The sequence below is a fragment of the Bos indicus x Bos taurus genome, chromosome 8 (assembly GCF_003369695.1).
Source record: "Bos indicus x Bos taurus breed Angus x Brahman F1 hybrid chromosome 8, Bos_hybrid_MaternalHap_v2.0, whole genome shotgun sequence".
In the NCBI taxonomy this organism is placed as follows: domain Eukaryota; kingdom Metazoa; phylum Chordata; class Mammalia; order Artiodactyla; family Bovidae; genus Bos; species Bos indicus x Bos taurus.
In genome coordinates, this window is record NC_040083.1 from 41,072,551 (window position 1) to 41,092,085 (window position 19,535).

Below are 19,535 nucleotides of genomic sequence, written 5' to 3' on the forward strand. Positions count from 1 at the left end.
CACTTAGCATTTTATTATAGACATCTTTCCGTCTTACTGCCTTTATGTGTAATCTCTCTCATTTCTTTAAAGTGAGTGAAATTGCTCAGTCATGTCTGACCCGCTTTGTGACCCCAAGGACTATGACTCTCCAGGCTGTTCTATACATGGAATTCCTCAGGCAAGAATACTGAAGTGGGTTACCATTCCCTTTCCCAGGGGGTCTTCACAACCCAGGGGTCAAACTGAGGCCTCCTGCATTGCAGGTGGATTCTTACGATTTGAGGTACTCAGGAAGCCCAATTTCTTTAGTATATTGTATAAATTTCCATATATGAATGAGCCATTTTTTACCTAGTATCCTACAAATGGTTATTTAGTGTTGCCCCCTATTTTCTCAGTAATATAAATATTGCTGCAATTAAAACCATCTTTGCTCATTTGTGTAAATTTCTAGAATTAGAACTGCTAGGTGAAAGCATTTGTGCATTTTTAATTTTGACATTTGTTGCCAAATTTCCCTTCATAAATGTTTTGTGAATTTATGCTTGAAGAAACAATAAATGAGAGTTCTTTCCCCATAACCTCTTCAATGCTGATCTTTTAATTTCTTATAGTATAATAGATAATATACGGTATCTTAATTTAATTTGTATTTCTTTTAATTTTGAATAAGGTTAATCATATATACTTGTTATGATTCCCTTAGAAGAAATGGAATAGCCATCATAATCAACAAAAGAGTCTGAAATGCAGTACTTGGATGCAATCTCAAAAATGACAGAATGATCTCTATTCATTTCCAAGGCAAACCATTCAATATCATGGTAATCCAAATCTATGCCCCAACCAGTAACGCTGAAGAAGCTGAAGATGAACAGTTCTATGAAGACCTATAAGACCTTCTAGAACTAACACCCAAAAAAGGTGTCCTTTTCATTATAGGGGACTGGAATGCAAAAGTAGGAAGTCAAGAAACACCTGGAGTAGCAAGCAAATTTGGCCTTGGAATACAGAATGAAGCAGGGCAAAGGCTAATAGAGTTTTGCCAAGAGAACGCACTGGTCATAGCAAACACTCTCTTCCAACAACACAAGAGAAGACTCTACACATTGACATCACCAGATGGTCAACACCAAAATCAGATTGATTATATTCTTTGCAGCCAAAGATGGAGAAGCTCTACACAGCAAAAACAAGACCGGGAGCTGACTGTGGCTCAGATCATGAACTCCTTATTGCCAAATTCAGACTGAAATTGAAGAGAGTGGAGAAAACCACTAGACCATTCGGGTATGACCTAAATCAAACCCCTTATGACTATACAGTGGAAGTGAGAAATAGATTTAAGGAACTAGATCTGATAGACAGAGTACCTGATGAGCTATGGACAGAGGTTCGTGACATTGTACAGGAGACAGGAATCAAGACCATCCCCAAGAAAAAGAAATGCAAAAAAGCAAAATGGCTGTCTGAGGAGGCCTTACAAATAGCTGTGAAAAGAAGAGAAGCGAAAAGCAAAGGAGAAAAGGAAAGATATACCCATTTGAATGCAGAGTTCCAAAGAATAACAAGGAGAGATAAGAAAGCCTTCCTCAGCGATCAATGCAAAGAAATAGAGAAAAACAACAGAATGGGAAAGACTAGAGATCTCTTCAAGAAAATTAGAGATACCAAGGGAACATTTCATGCAAAGATGGGCTCAATAAAGGACAGAAATGGTATGGACCTAACAGAAGCAGAAGATATTAAGAAGAGGTGGCAAGAATACACAGAAGAACTGTACAAAAAAGATCTTCACGACCCAGATAATCACGATGGTGTGATCATTCACCTAGAGCCAGACATCCTGGAATGTGAAGTCAAGTGGGCCTTAGGAAGCATCACTACGAACAAAGCTAGTGGAGGTGATGGAATTCCAGTTGAGCTATTTCAAATCCTGAAAGATGATGCTGTGAAAGTGCTACACTCAATATGCCAGCAAATTTGGAAAACGCAGTAGTGGCCACAGGAGAGGAAAAGGTCAGTTTTCTTTCCAATCCCAAAGAAAGGCAATGCCAAAGAATGCTCAAACTACTGCACAATTGCACTCATCTCTCACTCTAGTGAAGTGATGCTTAAAATTCTCTAAGCCAAGCTTCAGCAATACGTGAACTGTGAACTTCCAGATGTTTAGGCTGGTTTTAGAAAAGGCAGAGGAACCAGAGATAAATTGCCAACATCTGCTGGATCATCCAAAAAGCAAGAGAGTTCCATAAAAACATCTACTTCTGTTTTATTGACTATGCCAATGCCTTTGACTATGTGGATCACAATAAACTGTGGAAAATTCTGAAAAAGATGGGAATACCAGAACACCTGACCTGCCCCCTGAGAAACCTGTATTCAGGTCAGGAAGCAACAGTTAGAACTGGACATGGAACAACAGACTGGCTCCACATAGGGAAAGGAGTATCTCAAAGCTGTATATTGTCACCCTGCTTATTTAACTTATATGCAGAGTACATCATGAGAAACACTGGGCTGGATGAAGCACAAGCTGGAATCACAATTGCCGGTAGAAATAGCAATAACCTCAGATATGCAGGTGACACCACCCTTATGGCAGAAAGTGAAGAAGAACTAAAGAGCCTGTTGATGAAAGTGAAAGAAGAGAGTGAAAAAGTTGGCTTAAAGTTCAACATTTAGAAAAGTAAGATTATGGCATCTGGTCCCATCACTTCATGGCAAATAGATGAGGAAAAAGTGGAAACAGTGACGGATTTTATTTGGGGGGGCTCCAAAATCACTGCAGATGGTGACTGCAGCCATGAAATTAAAAGACCCTTGCTCCTTGGAAGAAAAGTTATGACCAACCTAGACAGCATATTCAAAAGCAGAGTATATTACTTTGCCAGCAAAGGTCCATCTAGTCAAGGCTATTGTTTTTCCAGTAATCGTGTATGGATGTGAGAGTTGGACTATAAAGAAGGTTAAGCACTGAAGAATTGATGCTTTTGAACTATGATGTTGGAGAAGACTCTTGAAAGTCTCTTGGACTGCAAGGAGATCAAACCAGTCCATCCTAAAGGAAATCAGTTCTGAATATTCATAGGAAGGACTGATGTTGAAGTTGAGACTCCAGTACTTTGGCCACCTGATGTGAAGAACTGACTCATTGGAAAAGACCCTGATGCTGGGAAAGATTGAAGGTGGGAGGAGAAAGGGATGACAGAGGCTGAGATGTTTGGATGGCATCACCAACTCAATGGACATGAATTTGAGTAAACTCCAAGAATTGGTGATGGACACAGAGGCCTGGCGTGCTCAGTCCATGGGGTTGCAAAGTGGCAGACATGACTGAGCGACTGAACTGAACTCCAACATTCGTAATAGTGTAGCAATAGCCAGTTTTTTTAGGATCTCACACACATTATCTCACTTGACTCTCAAGCTAATTTTGAACCTTAAAATGTTGAATGATATACAATCAAGATCATATAGTGGTTAATGTGGATCTGACTCCAAACCTATGGATGAAAAACAATGTTTTTTTTTTAATCTTTTTAGTAAGTAAATCCACAGAAGGAGAGATTCTCTGCCATCTTATTGTAACACCTATTCTTGGTTGCCATAACCAAATGAGAGTGAGAAGTTCAGCTCCTCCTGTTCTGTGTATTAGGATCATAATCACTTATATTTGAGTCTTGTCCTATTCATTCATAAGTTTATTTCACAACCTTTAACCCACTCTATCTTTGAAATAATCACATAAATTAGATAAGGCCTAAATTATTGCTTTTATTTTCACCCAAAAGGAAAACACTCTCGAGGAAATGGTGTTTTTTGAGATTGACAGTGAATTAATGAAAAACCAGAATCAGAATTCAGGGCTTTAGGGCTTTAGATGTACAATGGTGATCTGTCACTTGCCAAGTTGAATGTGTAGAATCTGATGTATTAGTAGCCACTATATAATTAAGGTTAAAAGTGAAAGAGAAAACAAAAGTACAGTCTTCTGTATTTCCATCTGTCCAGCATTTTACAGTTCTTCATTGCAAAATAAGGCTTAAGAATATCGTTGTTTGTTGTTCAGTCACTAAGTCATGTCTGACTCTTTGTGACCCCATGCACTGTAGCCTGCCAGGATTCTCTGTCCGTAGAATTTCTCAGGCAGAAATTCTGTAGTGGGTTGCCATATCTTTCTCCAGGGGATCTTCCCAACCCAGGGATCAAACGCACTTCTCCTACATTGACAGGTGGATTCTTTACCCCTGAACCATCAGGGAAGCCCTTTAGCGATATTAACCCATACATTAGTGAGATTCTCTCTCTTCCTCGTATCTGAGAATATAATGGCTATTTTAATTTGTGTAGGACAAAAACCTCTAGAGAAAGACACTAAATGAAAGTGAGGAGAAACACTCACATACACACACATACATCCTACTCTGACTCTAAGTTAAAAATATTAAGATTTGAAGTGCGTGGTCAAGCTTAATAATTGACATGTTTTCAATGAAGCCAAAATTTTATTTTGACTTACTTCTATTTTGAGTATAATAGAGTGTATTTTTAGTACTTAATTAAAAATATATTTCATATTTTGGTATGTTATAGTTACACATTCATATTTTTCAAGGTTATGCATTTTTAATTGACTTTATTATGCTCTTGCTAATGGGAGAATCACTGTAATTTAATGAAAATCAGTACAGAAGTAGAATCATTTAATAAATTTGCCTTCCAACAAAAGTTGCAAGGATCCCTGTATGTCCTCTCCTACATTCTACATTGCCACATCTGGGAACATTGCTTAGTATATTTGTAAACTTGCTTGTGTATTTGTAAACATTGCATAGTGTATTTTGTAAACTTAGTCAGGGACAAATTCATATTTTTCCCAAAGTGTACCTCAGAAGTCATTGAGAGATGGTGATACAGTGTTTACCCATCATCATAAGACTTTCACTTTGAGATGCTTTTTCTTATGGTGATGAATTGTCACCCTTCCAAAAATCTTTTCTTTTAATTGATTCTGAGCAATTTGTCAACTTGCTTATGATAGTAAAATGGTTTTTCCCAGTGAGTGCCTATCTAGTTCTCATAAGGATCTAGTCAAGTCCTAATGAAGATTACCTCTTTGCCAGTCTGTTTGAAAGAGTTAAGCCAGCTGCTTCACTTATGAAATTATTCCATGGAAAGGCATGCACTATACCAATCTGTTAGACCTATAACTTCTTTTAATGGGAAAAGTAGGCTGAACGCGAATCCTGGTCACTAACCACTGGCTGCATCTGTGTCTTTTCTCTTGGAACAGCTCAATGGTTATTCGGGACTTAACTCTACGCAGTGCTGCTAGCTTTGGCTCCTTCCACCTGATCCGTCTACTCTACGATGAATACATGTTCTACTTAGTAGAACATCGTGTTGCTCAGGCAACAGGAGAGACACCCATAGCAGTCATGGGTGAGGTAAGAGAAGCTAAATGAGCTATGACCCACAAGGCTTTCTAAAAAGATCTGAATTTTATTTTAATCTAAATATTAATTATCAAAGCAATGGTTTCTAATCAATGAGTCTTGGACTCCAGAGATCCTGTATAGTTATTTCAGGGAGTCCCTAAATCCCTTTGTTCATATTTTATTAGTCAAAAGATTCTAAGATTGTAGATGATATCATGGAAAAGTACATGGAATATTTCAATATGCTATAAAAGTCTCTATATAAAAAAGCTTGAGAATGACTGGACTTAAAAATCCTTAGTGTTACTCAACCATAAAACAGAATCAGATAATGCCATTTGCAGCAACATAGATGGTCCTAGAAATTGTCATACCAAGTGAAGTAAATCAGATGTAGACAAATATATGGTATTTATATGTGGAATCTAAAGAAAATAGTTACAAATAAATTTATTTACAAAACAAAAACAGACATACAGACGTGGAAAACAAAATTATGGTTACCAAAAGGAAAGCAGGTGAGGGATAAATTGGGGAATATAGGATTAATAATAATGTAAATCAGGCTTCCCTGGTGGCTCAGACAATAAAGAAGCTGCCCGCAATGCAAGAGACCCGGATTCGATCCTTGGGTCAAGATCTCCGGGAGAAGGGAATGGCAACACACTCCAGTATTCTTGCTGAGAGAATTCCATGGACAGAGGAGCCTGGTGGGCTACAGTCCATAGTACCACAAAGAGTTAGACCTGACTGAGCGACTAACACATAGGTTTAACAGATGCACACTACTGTATATACAGTAGGTAAACAAGGTTTTACCATATGACACAGGGAAATTTATCCAATGTTTTATAATAAAATATAATGGAAAAGAACTGAGAAAAAAGTTTGCAGAGATAGATAGATAGATAGATATCAGATCAGTCGCTCAGTCGTGTCTGACTCTTTGCAACCCCATGAATTGCAGCACGCCAGGCCTCCCTGTCCGTCACCAACTCCCGGAGTTCACTCAGACCCACGTCCATCGAGTCAGTGATGCCATCCAGCCATCTCATCCTCTGGCGTCCCCTTCTCCTCCTGCCCCCAATCCCTCCCAGCATCAGAGTCTTTTCCAATGAGTCAACTCTTCACATGAGGTAGCTAAAGTACTGGAGTTTCAGCTTTAGCATCATTACTTCCAAAGAAATCCCAGGGCTGATCTCCTTCAGAATGCCCTGGTTGGATCTCCTTGCAGTCCAAGGGACTCGCAAGAGTCTTCTCCAACACCACAGTTCAAAAGCATCAATTCTTCGGTGCTCAGCCTTCTTCACAGTCCAACTCTCACATCCATACATGACCACAGGAAAAACCATAGCCTTGACTAGACGAACCTTTGTTGGCAAAGTAATGTCTCTGCTTTTCAATATGCTATCTAGGTTGGTCATAACTTTCCTTCCAAGGAGCAAGCGTCTTTTAATTTCATGGCTGCAGTCACCATCTGCAGTGATTTTGGAGCCCAGAAAAATAAAGTCTGCCACTGTTTCCCCATCTATTTCCCATGAAGTGATGGGACCGGATGCCATGATCTTCGTTTTCTGAATGTTGAGCTTTAAGCCAACTTTTTCACTCTCCTCTTTTACTTTCATCAAGAGGCTTTTGAGTTCCTCTTCACTTTCTGCCATAAGGGTGGTGTCATCTGCATATCTGAGGTTATTGATATTTCTCCCGGCAATCTTGATTCCAGCTTGTGTTTCTTCCAGTCCAGCGTTTCTCATGATGTACTCTGCATATAAGTTAAATAAACAGGGTGACAATATACAGCCTTGATGAACTCCTTTTCCTATTTGGAACCAGTCTGTTGTTGCATGTCCAGTTCTAACTGCTGCTTCCTGACCTGCATATATATATATATATAGCTAAATCACTTTATTGTATACCTGTAACTACCACAGTATTATAAATCAACTATACTTGAATTAAAAAATAAAAATATTATTGACTGGAAAATAAGGAAGATTGATGCTTCTGATAAGGCTATGGGCTAGGAACTGAGAGGAAAAAGTTAAATATGTATCTTGTTGACTCTATCCAAGTGCCCAGGAAAAGAATGAAGGATAATAACAATGGTGATGAAAGTGATAGCTAACATTCCAGGAGCACTTACTATGTGCCAAACATAGTCCTAAGTCCCTTATATATATAATAAAGCATTTAATACATATAACAACGCTTTGAGATAGGTGCTAACTCATACTGTTTTACTGATGAGAATCTTAGGTTCAGGAAGGAAGCTAAGGCACAGAGAGATTAAAAGGTTATATATCTAGCAAGCGGTGGAGACCTCTTTTGAGTATTCAGTCTGATTTTCACACCCATGCTCCTAATCACTAAAGATGTAGAAAAAAAAATTCTCTTCTTCATAATTTCTGGATAGTGCCAAGATGTCATTGATATGTTCAACATATTGTAAAGCTAAAATGCTGAAGTTAATATATACAAGGTTGGTTAATATATTGAGGGATAGATGAACATGCTTATATGATTCAGCACTGGCTCACTTTGTTGTACTGTACTGGATTTTGACTGAATCCAGATTTTGCTAGATTATACCAGATTAGGCAGTGTTACATTTTATCACCCAAAGCAGTCAAGAAGACATACTCACTTTTAAACTATGCATATGTGCTTATTTAAATTAGAAAATAGTAGTTTTATAAATATGATGGCAAAGTATAAATTAAAATATATAGTAAAATACCTCAAGGACCTATGTAAGTATCCTAATATAAATAAAATACATGTGAATTTTATTTAGAATGTTGGTTAAAATATTCTACTTTCCCTCTTTAAAATCCCTTGCTGTTTGCTGATCTACATGTGTTTGTATGTTTCTTAATGGTGATTGTGCCTAAATGATGCCAATTATGTATATATGAGAATTAAGCAAGATTCATTTTAGCTTTTGAATTATAAGCAGATCCTCATGTGACCAAAGCAGTCTGAACTTTTCTTAGATTTGACTTCCCCTCAGTGCCTCTTTTCTTAGTTCTTCTCTGATTGTCTGGTTGCAAAATGCCCGATTGGCAAGTAGATTAAATACTATAAACTTCCTTAACCCAGGGCCCAAAAAGTTCTGAAATAGACATCCCTTTTGGTATATTTAACGCATTTGGCACATACCTCCTATGCTCCAGGACCTCTATAACAGGATGACCAGGATAATGATAATAGGGATTCTCATTAATACCATGTGGCTAATCCTGATGGCATGGTCTTTGCTTTCCTTGCATCTTTAAGGAATAAAAGCCGTGGCTGTAAGCCAGTGACATGGCATGAAGACTTAACTACTTCCTCATATGCTAGTACAGGAAGTACTGGCTCACCAGAATTAAAATGGCTTTATAAAGTCTATACTGCCAACAAACATTCTAAATGGCTTTTTTTTTTTTTACCTTATGTAAACAATGTAAATGAATAAGACACTGCCACATGATTCAAAAATATGACACAAAATCTAGATCAGAAAATGATCTTCTCTAAGATCAAAGATCTAAGCATACCTCTTGATTTCTTTGCTTACTATCTCCTTACTCAGTTTATAGGAAAACCCTCTCAGTTGTCCATGCTCATCATTATTCAGTCCAAATCAAGTAAAGCTAATTTTACAGGTTTGATCTCCCTATAGCATTTATGCCTCATAGAACAATAAGCCATTATAGACTTGTTAGCTATGGTCATATTATCATATCTAAAATTTCTTGATTCTTGGGGAAAGGAGAAAGAAATGCGAGAGAAAGGAAGGCTGTTTTCCCACGTATCTTTTCATGTGTTACACTAAGTCTACCCTAGAAGTCAGATTGGAGGTAAAAAAGCTTTCATGTGTCAAGGCTCAGCTGTAATCCTAACTACTTAGATGACTTCCATTTCAAAAGAAAAGGTCTAGAAGTGCCTGTGTATACAGTGGGCACGACACCACAGGCCAAAATCCATGGAAATCCATAAAAATTCACCATTACTCTCAATTGCAGCTAGTGGTTTTCAATCATCAGTGATAACAACCACAGTTGTCACTATTTAGTGTGAGTTTATCATACCCTTAATGAAATTAAGCTCTTGATCTATCTACTAATGGTTCTTTCTCAATAAACGGCACTCTCCCTGTGGATCAGGTTGAATATGTGAGCATCATCGTTACGTATCTTTCTGTTTTGACCTGCATGTCCAACCAGTTGCTAAGTCTGCCCTTTCCCAAACTCCACATAGTGCAGGCAGTATCATCTTACGAAAATGCAAACCTGATTGTGTTATACCCTCTTAAAACCCTTTAGTGACTTTATCTTCTGCTAGTTAAGAAACGAAAGTCTTTCTGTGGTATAAGATCTGGCCTTTCTCTCTGATCAAACTCACCCTCTCTCTTCCAGGTCCTTCTGTTGCAATTACAGTAGTCCTTTTTCTGTTCTTACTCAAGTTTTTCTCATCACTGGACAAGTGTGTAAATGGTTGTTTTACCTAGAACTGTCTGCCTGACTCTCTTTGCCCATTCTAACTCTTTCATGTCTTAAATACCATTTCCTCTAAGAGATCCAGTTTCCCTCAGACTACATTAGATACTCCTTTTCTCTCTAATTTATACTTTTCCTTTTCATTCTAGAACCTGCAGAATAATAATTGCACAGTGCTTTGTATGATTTGTGTTGTTATAGATTTAATGCCTGGAAATAATGGAGGACTTTGCATCAGAAGAATTGAACTCTGCCTACAGTTCTATAACTTATGGTAGTATAATCTTGGGCAAATCATTGTTCACTTAGGGTGATTCTCTGACGTATCTCTAAAATTAATGTATTCATTTATTTAACGAATACTTCTTATGCATCTTTGTTGTTGTTCAGTCGCTCTGTCGTGTTCCACTCTTTACGACCCCATGGACTGCAGCACACTATCCTTCCCTGTCCTTCACTATCTCCCAGAATTTGCTGGAAATCAGGTCCATTGAGTCAGTGATGCCATCCAACCATTTCATCCTCTGTTGCTCCCTTTTCCTCCTGCTTTCAGTCTTTCCCAGCATCAGGGTCTTTTCCAATAAGTCGTCTCTTTGCATCAGGTGACCAGATCATTGGAGCTTCAGCTTTAGCATCAGCCCTTCCAATGAATTTTCAGGGTTAATTTCCTTTAGGATTGACTGGCTTAAAAAAAAAAAAAAAGGATTGACTGGCTTGATCTTGATGTCCAAGGGACTCTCAAAATTCTTCTCCGGCACCACAGTTCAAAAGCATCAATTCTTTGGCACTCAGCCTTCTTTATGGTCCAACTCTCATATCCATACATGACTACTGGAAAAACCATATCTTTGACTATATAGACCTTTGTCAGAAAAGTGATGTCTAGGTTTGTCATAGTTTTTCTTCCAAGGAGCAAGTGTCTTTTAATTTCATGGCTGTAGTCACCATCTGCAGTGATCTTAGAGCACAAGAAAATAAAATCTGTCAGTTTCCATGGTTTCCCCATCTATTTGCCATAAAGTGATGGAACCAGATGACATGATCCATGTTGAGTTTCAAACCAGCCTTTTCACTCTCCTCTTTTACTTTCATCAAGAGGCCCTTTAGTTCCTCTTCGCTTTCTGCCATTAGGGTGATGTCATCTGCATATCTGAGATTATTGATATTTCTTCTGGCAATCTTGATTCCAGCTTGTGCTTCATCCAGCCCAGCATTTTGCATAATGTACTCTGCGTAGAAGTTAAATAAGCAGGGTGACAATATAAAACCTTTACATAGTCCTTTTCCAATTTTCAACCACTTTGTCATTCCATGTCTGGTTCTATTGTTTCTTGACCTGCATACAGGTTTCTCAGGAGGCAGGTAAGGTGGTCTGGTATTCCCATCTCTAAGAATTTTCCATAGTTTGTCATGATCCACACAGTCTTACACATTTATTCTATAATGTTTAGGATATAGTAATGAACAAGATGAATTTTGACACTGTATTCACGGAACTTATATTTTAGCAGTGGATTCATATTTGTTAAATGTTCACATAACTATATAGCTATAAATTCTGAGAAATACTGCAAAGGAAAATTAAAGGGATATAGGAATACTTAGGGCTTCCCTGGTGGCTCAGCTCATAAAGAATCTGCCTGCAATGTGGAAAACCTGGGTTTGATCCCTTGGGTTGGGAAGACCCTCTGGAGAAGGGAAAAGCTACCCATACCAGTATTCTGGCCTGGAGAATTCCCTGAACTGTATAATCCATGGTGTCGCAAAGAGTCGGACATGAATACTTAAAGCATAATACATTATTACTATTATATTAATAATACTTAAGGAATACTTAAATAATAATATTCATTTGTGAGTGAATATTATTTTAACTCATTTTACAAACAGTGAAATGAAACACAGAGACATCAAGTCACACAGAGTCACACAGCTACTAGATTATAAAATCAGGTTCGGAAGCCAAGCACCCTGGCATGATTAACCCTTGCTGATATTCTGCCATGCTTGTTACCTGCTAAAGGATAGAGTGAGACTGAAGCAAGAATAGTTCAGATATCAGTGATGGGAAAGTGGAAAAATAGTCACAAACTTACTGGACATTTGTTTTACATTTATAGGTGTATGTGAGACAGATATCAGACAGCTAAGGGGCTTCCCTGGTGGCTCAGCCATAAAAAGTCTGCCTGCAGTGCAGGAGACATGGGTTCAATCCCTGGATTGGGAAGATCCCCTGGAAAAGGAAATGGCAACCCATTCCAGTCTTTTTGCCTTGAAGTCCCATGGACAGAGAAGCCTAATGGGCTATAGTCTATGGAGTCACAAAGAGTCAGACATGACTTAATGACTAAAGAGAGTCAGCTAAATAGATCCAGACTCAAGGGGAAAGGTTTCCCTTTTAAAGTAGCTTAAGGGACAATACATCTTTTCATTAATGTGAATTCAATACATGTTTTTAAATTAAAATTATTTACATTATTTGAGCTAGCAGGAGAGACCAATACATCATGTTTTATTATATAAACACTGTATACAAACATACAGTTTCATTTTTGCATTCGCTCTAGCACTATTTCAGTTGTTGAAATGAAGGCCACCATGTAATGGAACTCCCAAATAAGAACATCACCACTATGAGTTTTCTTCTAAATGTCAGCCTGCTACTACATAACACCAACTAGCAAGTTATTTAAACTATTTGCATTTCAAAAATGATATTATTATTTTTATTTTTTGTCTGGGTGATAAAAAGGAAACCATTTATTTACTGCTAAAATTTATGCAATTTTTAAAATTTTATTTAAATATTATAAATATGCCAATAGACTTTCTGGCAGTGATAAAATTTTAAGAGAAGGAATAAAATAAACAAGTTGCATCTGTTTGCACACTTGTTAAATTCTTTTAAAAATCATAAGGTTTTCTGTGCAGCTTTGACACAGAAAATTGAGCAGAAAAATATCCTTTTATTTGGATTTTATGACTATTTGAAGTATATTTGGAAGTTTATGGCATACATGCTTTATTACTTTAAAATATACATTGTGTTAGTATAGTCATTGAATCTACAAATTTGTATTGCTGCATAAAATGACTTTGTGACAAACATTTTTTAGATTTAATGTATTAAGTATATTTAAATTGTCTTTATCATGATTTAATTATACTTAATAAAAAATCTAAGACATCTATCTAATCAACTTTTTGAAATAAAATTAGGAACCAAAACATGCTTTAATTTTTAGTTGTGAATATCAATATTAAAAATATAATATTTTAGTAATATTTTTAGTGAAAAAATTAAGGCCCTCTTAAGGATTTACCATTAAAAGAAAACTGTCTTGGCTTCAGTAAAACAGATATACTCAGAAGGAAAGGACAAAAACTGTTTAAAACCTAAAAAGTGGAGAAGAGCAATAATAATTCACAGGCAAGCCTTTAGGATAAAAATTGAGTGAAAAAGTTCCATTTGATAAAAGTACAACCATTGTAAACAAGCATGAATGCTCAAAATCAAATTAACGATAAATAGATTTCAGTGAGCACTATTATTCTAGTGCATCAAGGGAATACACTGAAAATTTACTTGTTGAATAATAGACTTGTTATAGAAAATTTTGGGATTCCCTGGTGGCTCAGATGGTAAAGTGTCTGCCTGCAATGTGGGAGACCCAGGTTCGATCCCTGGGTCAGGAAGAACCCCTGGAGAAGGAAATGGCAACCCACTCCAGTACTCTTGCCTAGAAAATTCTATGGATGGAGGAGCCTAGTGGGCTACAGTCCATGGAGTCGCAAAGAGTCGGACACAACTGAGTGGCTTCACTCACTCATTCACTCACTTATGGAATATTTTAAAAGGGATTATATCACAAGTTAAAATCATTTGCAGGAAAAAAGCACATCTTGGAACAGTAGTGACTTAACAAGTATAATGAGTGCTTGTCAAAAGTTTTATTATTTATAACAAAGCTTACTTTTTATTAATATTTTTTTCTAATTGAGGACTGGCCTGGTGACAATTACTGTGCCGAATGCTTTACATTCTTATTTAATATTCACCGAAATCTTGCAAAGGATCTCTTCGTGTCCCCATTTCACCCATAAGGAAAATACAGATTGAAAGTCACCCGATATCAGAACTAGTCAGTGGTAGAGCTGACTGTAGAAAGTGGGTCAGTCTCACTCCAGATAACCAAATGAGTTCAATCCACATTTTAGTTTTTCACTGCATAAATTGTTTATAGATAGTTTCAAAACATGGACTAATTTATTTCTGTCTGTACTTTACAACTCCCCCCAAATGCATGCACACTCGCAGTCATACACAAACTAGATGCCTGGTGTGAAAGCTTTCATTATGTTGTTCCAGGGCAAGGCTTCTTTCCTCTGTTTTGCAGGTTGCATCTTGATAGTCCTACCACCCTTCCCCTTTCCACTTTTTGTTAGTTAGCAAACTAAATAGAGTATTAGTCTAAGCAAATTGCAATTGGGAAGCTTAATCTGCCAGAAAACAACAACAACAACAAATTATACCCTTCAGTTCCTCTGTACCCACCCACAGACTAGACCTAAATCAAAATTATGTTTTTAGAATTTGCAGTTTGCTTTTAGCTGTAAATCTGCTCCTCTACATTAGCACAATTCTAACAACTTGAAAATAAATGATAAAAGTGACCCCCCGGAAAACCTTTCTCCTACACTTCATCCTCCAAGTTTCTAAGAATTATCTCTGTAGATATTTTCCAATTTTTTTTCCTCTTTCCTGGTTTATTATTCTGCTCCTTACTCTCCTCGCATTTGAGAAAAGCATCTATTGACTCAGCACCTCAGAGCTGCAACCTTGTCCTCTGGGATGGATCCCTGTGCATTAGCTTCCTCTACTTGGTTTCCTTCGTGGCTTGCTCTGGGCTCTAACCTCTCCTCACATCCTCTTCAGGGAATGGAGTTTTGCTTAGAGATCTGGTTTAAACACAATGCAGCAATAGATGCCCCCAAAATACTCATTCAAGATTGTCGTTGTCGTTCAAGCACTAAGTCACAATCCAACTCTTTGCAGCCCCATGGACTGCGGCGTGCCAGGCTTCCCTGTCCCTCACCATCTCCTGGCATTTGCTGAAACTCATGTCCATCGAGTCACTGATGCTATCCAATCCATCTCATTCTCTGTCATCCCCTTTTCCTCCTGCCCTCAATCTTTCCAAGCCACAGGCCTTTTCCAGTGAGTGGGCTCTTTGCATCAGGTGGCCTAAGTATTAAAGCTTCAGTTTCAGCATCAATCCTTCATTTGTGGTGAAGTGAAAGTTGCTCAGTTATGTCTGACTCTTTGCAACTCCATGAACTATATATACAGTCCATGGAATTTTTTAGGCCTGAATACTGGAGTGGGTAGCCTTTCCCTTCTCCAGGGGATCTTCCCAACCCAGGGATCAAACCCAGGTTTCCCGTATCACAGGCGATTCTTTACCAGCTGAGCCACAAGGGAAGCCCTCATTCATGGTAGGAAGTAGAAAAAACGATAGAATACCAGCTAACAGAATGTCTCATTTCATGTCATGATGAACATACTGGATTTCCATATCAGGAAAATAAAGCTCCTAGACTAGCTCCTAGAGGGTGATGTGCTCCCTCTCCCCAGAATATGCCTTCAGTATTTCAGAGAGCCTATGTATGAAGTTGGGTTTTCATGAGTGCTTACAACTAGAGCTTGTTTTTCCCAGAGAGTTTGGAAGTGCGCAAAGAGAAGAAAATCAAAATCCAAGATTTCTGGACATTTTTCAAGAACTAAAATGGTCAGTGTAGACAATAGGAAGGGAAACTCAGCACACTGTCCTCTTCAACAATGTCCATCTCTGGGCTCTTCGCTTAGAAACAGTTCGCTGGTAGCCCCAGCCTTGGAGTCAGCTAGGTGTAAAAGGTTCCCTGGCGTAGATTAAGCATGACAGCGCCCCCTGCTGGCCTCCTTTCCACACTCTGTCTTCCTGTACCCAGCCCATGTGTCTGGCCCTGCCCGTTGTCTTCCTGGTATTTTTGCTCACAGACACAGGTGAAGATGGTGGTTGCTGGTCCTCCTGAGAAAAAAAACAGTCCTTGTTTGAGATGGGTAAGCTCCTTAATTCACAGGAATGGTTTTCTGCTTTTCACCATCACTGTTCTAAAATATACTTTCATTTAAGTATGAGAGACTTTCAGCATGTATATGGACCAAGTGTGATAATCCTACAAGTACTTCAAATCTGATTCACTCTAGTGGTAAAAGTCTTCTTGTTACAAAGAGAACATGTTTCTACACTCTCATCGCCTTTGTCTCCCCAGTTAATAACTTTCAAAAAAGGGAAGTGGCATAATCAAAATAAGAAGTGCTCCTCTGACATAATAAATTAATACCATGGTTTTCTAATACATAGTGAAGGTGGCCTCAGTGGGAGCCTGTCTGTAGTTAAAAGCACCAAGGTTCTTTCTTATCAGCCTATAGTTTTATTTGCATAAAGGGTATACTGCCGGGCCCCACCCAAACATTGGCAGGGCCTATGGTACCCTCCATCTGAATATTCTAAAAGTTACGAATCAAACTAGAAATAAAACCTGTTCTATCCATCTAGGTTGAAAAATATATTTTGATAATAATTTGGAAGACTTTCAAAAGATTTAAATTTAAAATTCTTAGGCTCCTCCTGGTTCCGTATCAGAATATGGTGACATAGGCGTAGCTGAGCCATGGCCCAGCCTCTGTCCCCTAGACCACTTCTCTTCTCCTAGGTTCCCTACCTATATTGTGAAGAGCCTGTGCTCATGCTTGTGGACACCTTGGTCCAGTGTTCAGGTTTTGTCTGTCTTTTGCAAATAGCTGCTGCTTCCCCTACGCCACCCCCCACACCAGCATGTTCTTTCTTCCGAAAGGTAGACTTAGAAAGGGACCTGTACAGGACTGAAAGGGGACTTTGGGGTTTTAGGCAGGAAATTCTGGGATCTCAGATAACAGAAGTGTGGTCTGAGGGATAGGAGTAAAATACAGGCTCTGGAGGGCACACCCACATGACCCAGTAGACTCCTTGCTCTGGGAAGGGCCACGGCCATAGGAAAGCCAAAGCAGGGCCCTCTGTGATGTGGGGCTCAGGACAGAGGCCCCTCTTGGTTTGACCTAGTGGTAGCATTAAATGTTCCTGTTTTTAAAGTTACTTTTCTCCTCAAAAGCAACTAAGGCCTGTATTCCTTCTTCTTCACTACCTGCTTGCTCACTCATGAGTGCTTCTTAGAGGTTTTTTTCTTGAAATATAATTGCTTGGCAATATTAATTTCACACGGACAGAATAATGATTCACTCTTTTTATAGATTTTACTCCCCATTTAAAGTTGTTACAAACTAATGTCTTTATTTCCCTGTGCTGTAAATATATTCTTGTGAAAGTGTTAATTGCTCAGTCATGTCCAACTCTTTGCAACCACATGGACTGTAGCCCACCAGGCTCTTCTGTCCATGGAAACCTAGAGGCAGAAATACTGGAGTGGGTTGCCATTTCCTTCTCCAGGGGATCTTCCCCACCCAGGGGTCGAACCCAGGTCTCCTGCATTGCAGGCAGATTCTTTACTGTCTGAGCTACTATGCTACTTATCTATTTTATACATCAGATCAGATCAGATCAGTTGCTCAGTTGTGTCCGACTCTTTGTGACCCCATGAACCGCAGCACGCCAGGCCTCCCTGTCCATCACCAACTCCTGGAGTTCACTGAGACTCACGTCCATCGAGTCAGTGATGCCATCCAGCCATCTCATCCTCTATCGTCCCCTTCTCCTCTTGCCCCCAATCCCTCCCAGCATCAGAGTCTTTTCCAGTAAGTCAACTCTTCACATGAGGTGGCCAAAGTACTGGAGTTTCAGCTTTAGCATCATTACTTCCAAAGAAATCCCAGGGCTGATCTCCTTCAGAATGGACTGGTTGGATCTCCTTGCAGTCCAAGGGACTCTCAAGAGCCTTCTCCAACACCACAGTTCAAAAGCATCAATTCTTCGGTGCTCAGCCTTCTTCACAGTCCAACTCTCACATCCATACATGACCACAGGAAAAACCATAGCCTTGACTAGACAAACCTTTGTTGGCAAAGTAATGTCTCTGCTTTTCAATATGCTATCTAGGTTGGTCATAACTTTCCTTCCAAGGAGCAAGCGTCTTTTAATTTCATGGCTGCAGTCACCATCTGCAGTGATTTTGGAGCCCAGAAAAATAAAGTCTGCCACTGTTTCCACTATTTCCCCATCTATTTCCCATGAAGCGGTGGGACCGGATGCCATGATCTTCGTTTTCTGAATGTTGAGCTTTAAGCCAACCTTTTAACTCTCCTCTTTCACTTTCATCAAGAGGCTTTTGAGTTCCTCTTCACTTTCTGCCGTAAGGGTGGTGTCATCTGCATATCTGAGGTTATTGATATTTCTCCCGGCAATCTTGATTCCAGCTTGTGTTTCTTCCAGTCCAGCGTTTCTCATGATGTACTCTGCATATAAGTTAAATAAACAGGGTGACAATATACAGCCTTGATGAACTCCTTTTCCTATTTGGAACCAGTCTGTTGTTCCATGTTCAGTTCTAACTGTTGCTTCCTGACCTGCATACAAATTTCTCAAGAGGCAGATCAGGTGGTCTGGTATTCCCATCTCTTTCAGAATTTTCCACAGTTGATTGTGATCCACACAGTCAAAGGCTTTGGCATAGTCAATAAAAGAGAAATAGATGTTTTTCTGGAACTCTCTTGCTTTTTCTATGATCCAGCGGATGTTGGCAATTTGATCTCTGGTTCCTCTGCCTTTTCTAAAACCAGCTTGAACATCAGGAAGTTCACGGTTCACATATTGCTGAAGCCTGGCTTGGAGAATTTTGAGCATTACTTTACTAGCGTGTGAGATGAGTGCAATTGTGCGGTAGTTTGAGCATTCTTTGGCATTGCCTTTCTTTGGGATTGGAATGAAAACTGACCTTTTCCAGTCCTGTGGCCACTGTTGAGTTTTCCAAATTTGCTGGCATATTGAGTGCAGCATTTTCACAGCATCATCTTTCAGGATTTGGAATAGCTCAACTGGAATTCCATCACCTCCACTAGCTTTGTTCGTAGTGATGCTTTCTAAGGCCCACTTGACTTCACATTCCAGGATGTCTGGCTCTAGATGAGTGATCACACCATCGTGATTATATGGGTCTTGAAGATCTTTTTTGTACAGTTCTTCTGTGTATTCTTGCCATCTCTTCTTAATATCTTCTGCTTCTGTTAGGTCCATACCATTTCTGTCCTTTATCGAGCTCATCTTTGCATGAAATGTTCCTTTGGTATCTCTGATTTTCTTGAAGAGATCCCTAGTCTTTCCCATTCTGTTGTTTTCCTCTATTTCTTTGCATTGATCGCTGAAGAAGGCTTTCTTATCTCTTCTTGCTATTCTTTGGAACTCTGCATTCAGATGTTTATATCTTTCCTTTTCTCCTTTGCTTTTCGCTTCTCTTCTTTTCATAGCTATTTGTAAGGCCTCCTCAGACAGCCATTTTGCTTTTTTGCATTTCTTTTCTATGGGAATGGTCTTGATCCCTGTCTCCTGTACAGTGTCACAAACCTCATTCCATAGTTCATCAGGCACTCTATCTATCAGAT

At 38.9% G+C, this 19,535-nt stretch overlaps 1 protein-coding gene across 3 annotated transcripts in view; it reads left to right on the plus strand.

Moving 5' to 3' along the window:
- Positions 1-19,535, plus strand: part of RFX3 (regulatory factor X3) — a 331,048-nt gene that overhangs the window by 294,690 nt on the left and 16,823 nt on the right. For all 3 annotated transcript variants that reach the window (XM_027549369.1, XM_027549367.1, XM_027549370.1), the window contains one exon: positions 5,279-5,432. In XM_027549369.1, the coding sequence (XP_027405170.1) occupies positions 5,279-5,432 (154 nt within the window). The remainder of the gene's footprint in view (positions 1-5,278; positions 5,433-19,535) is intronic.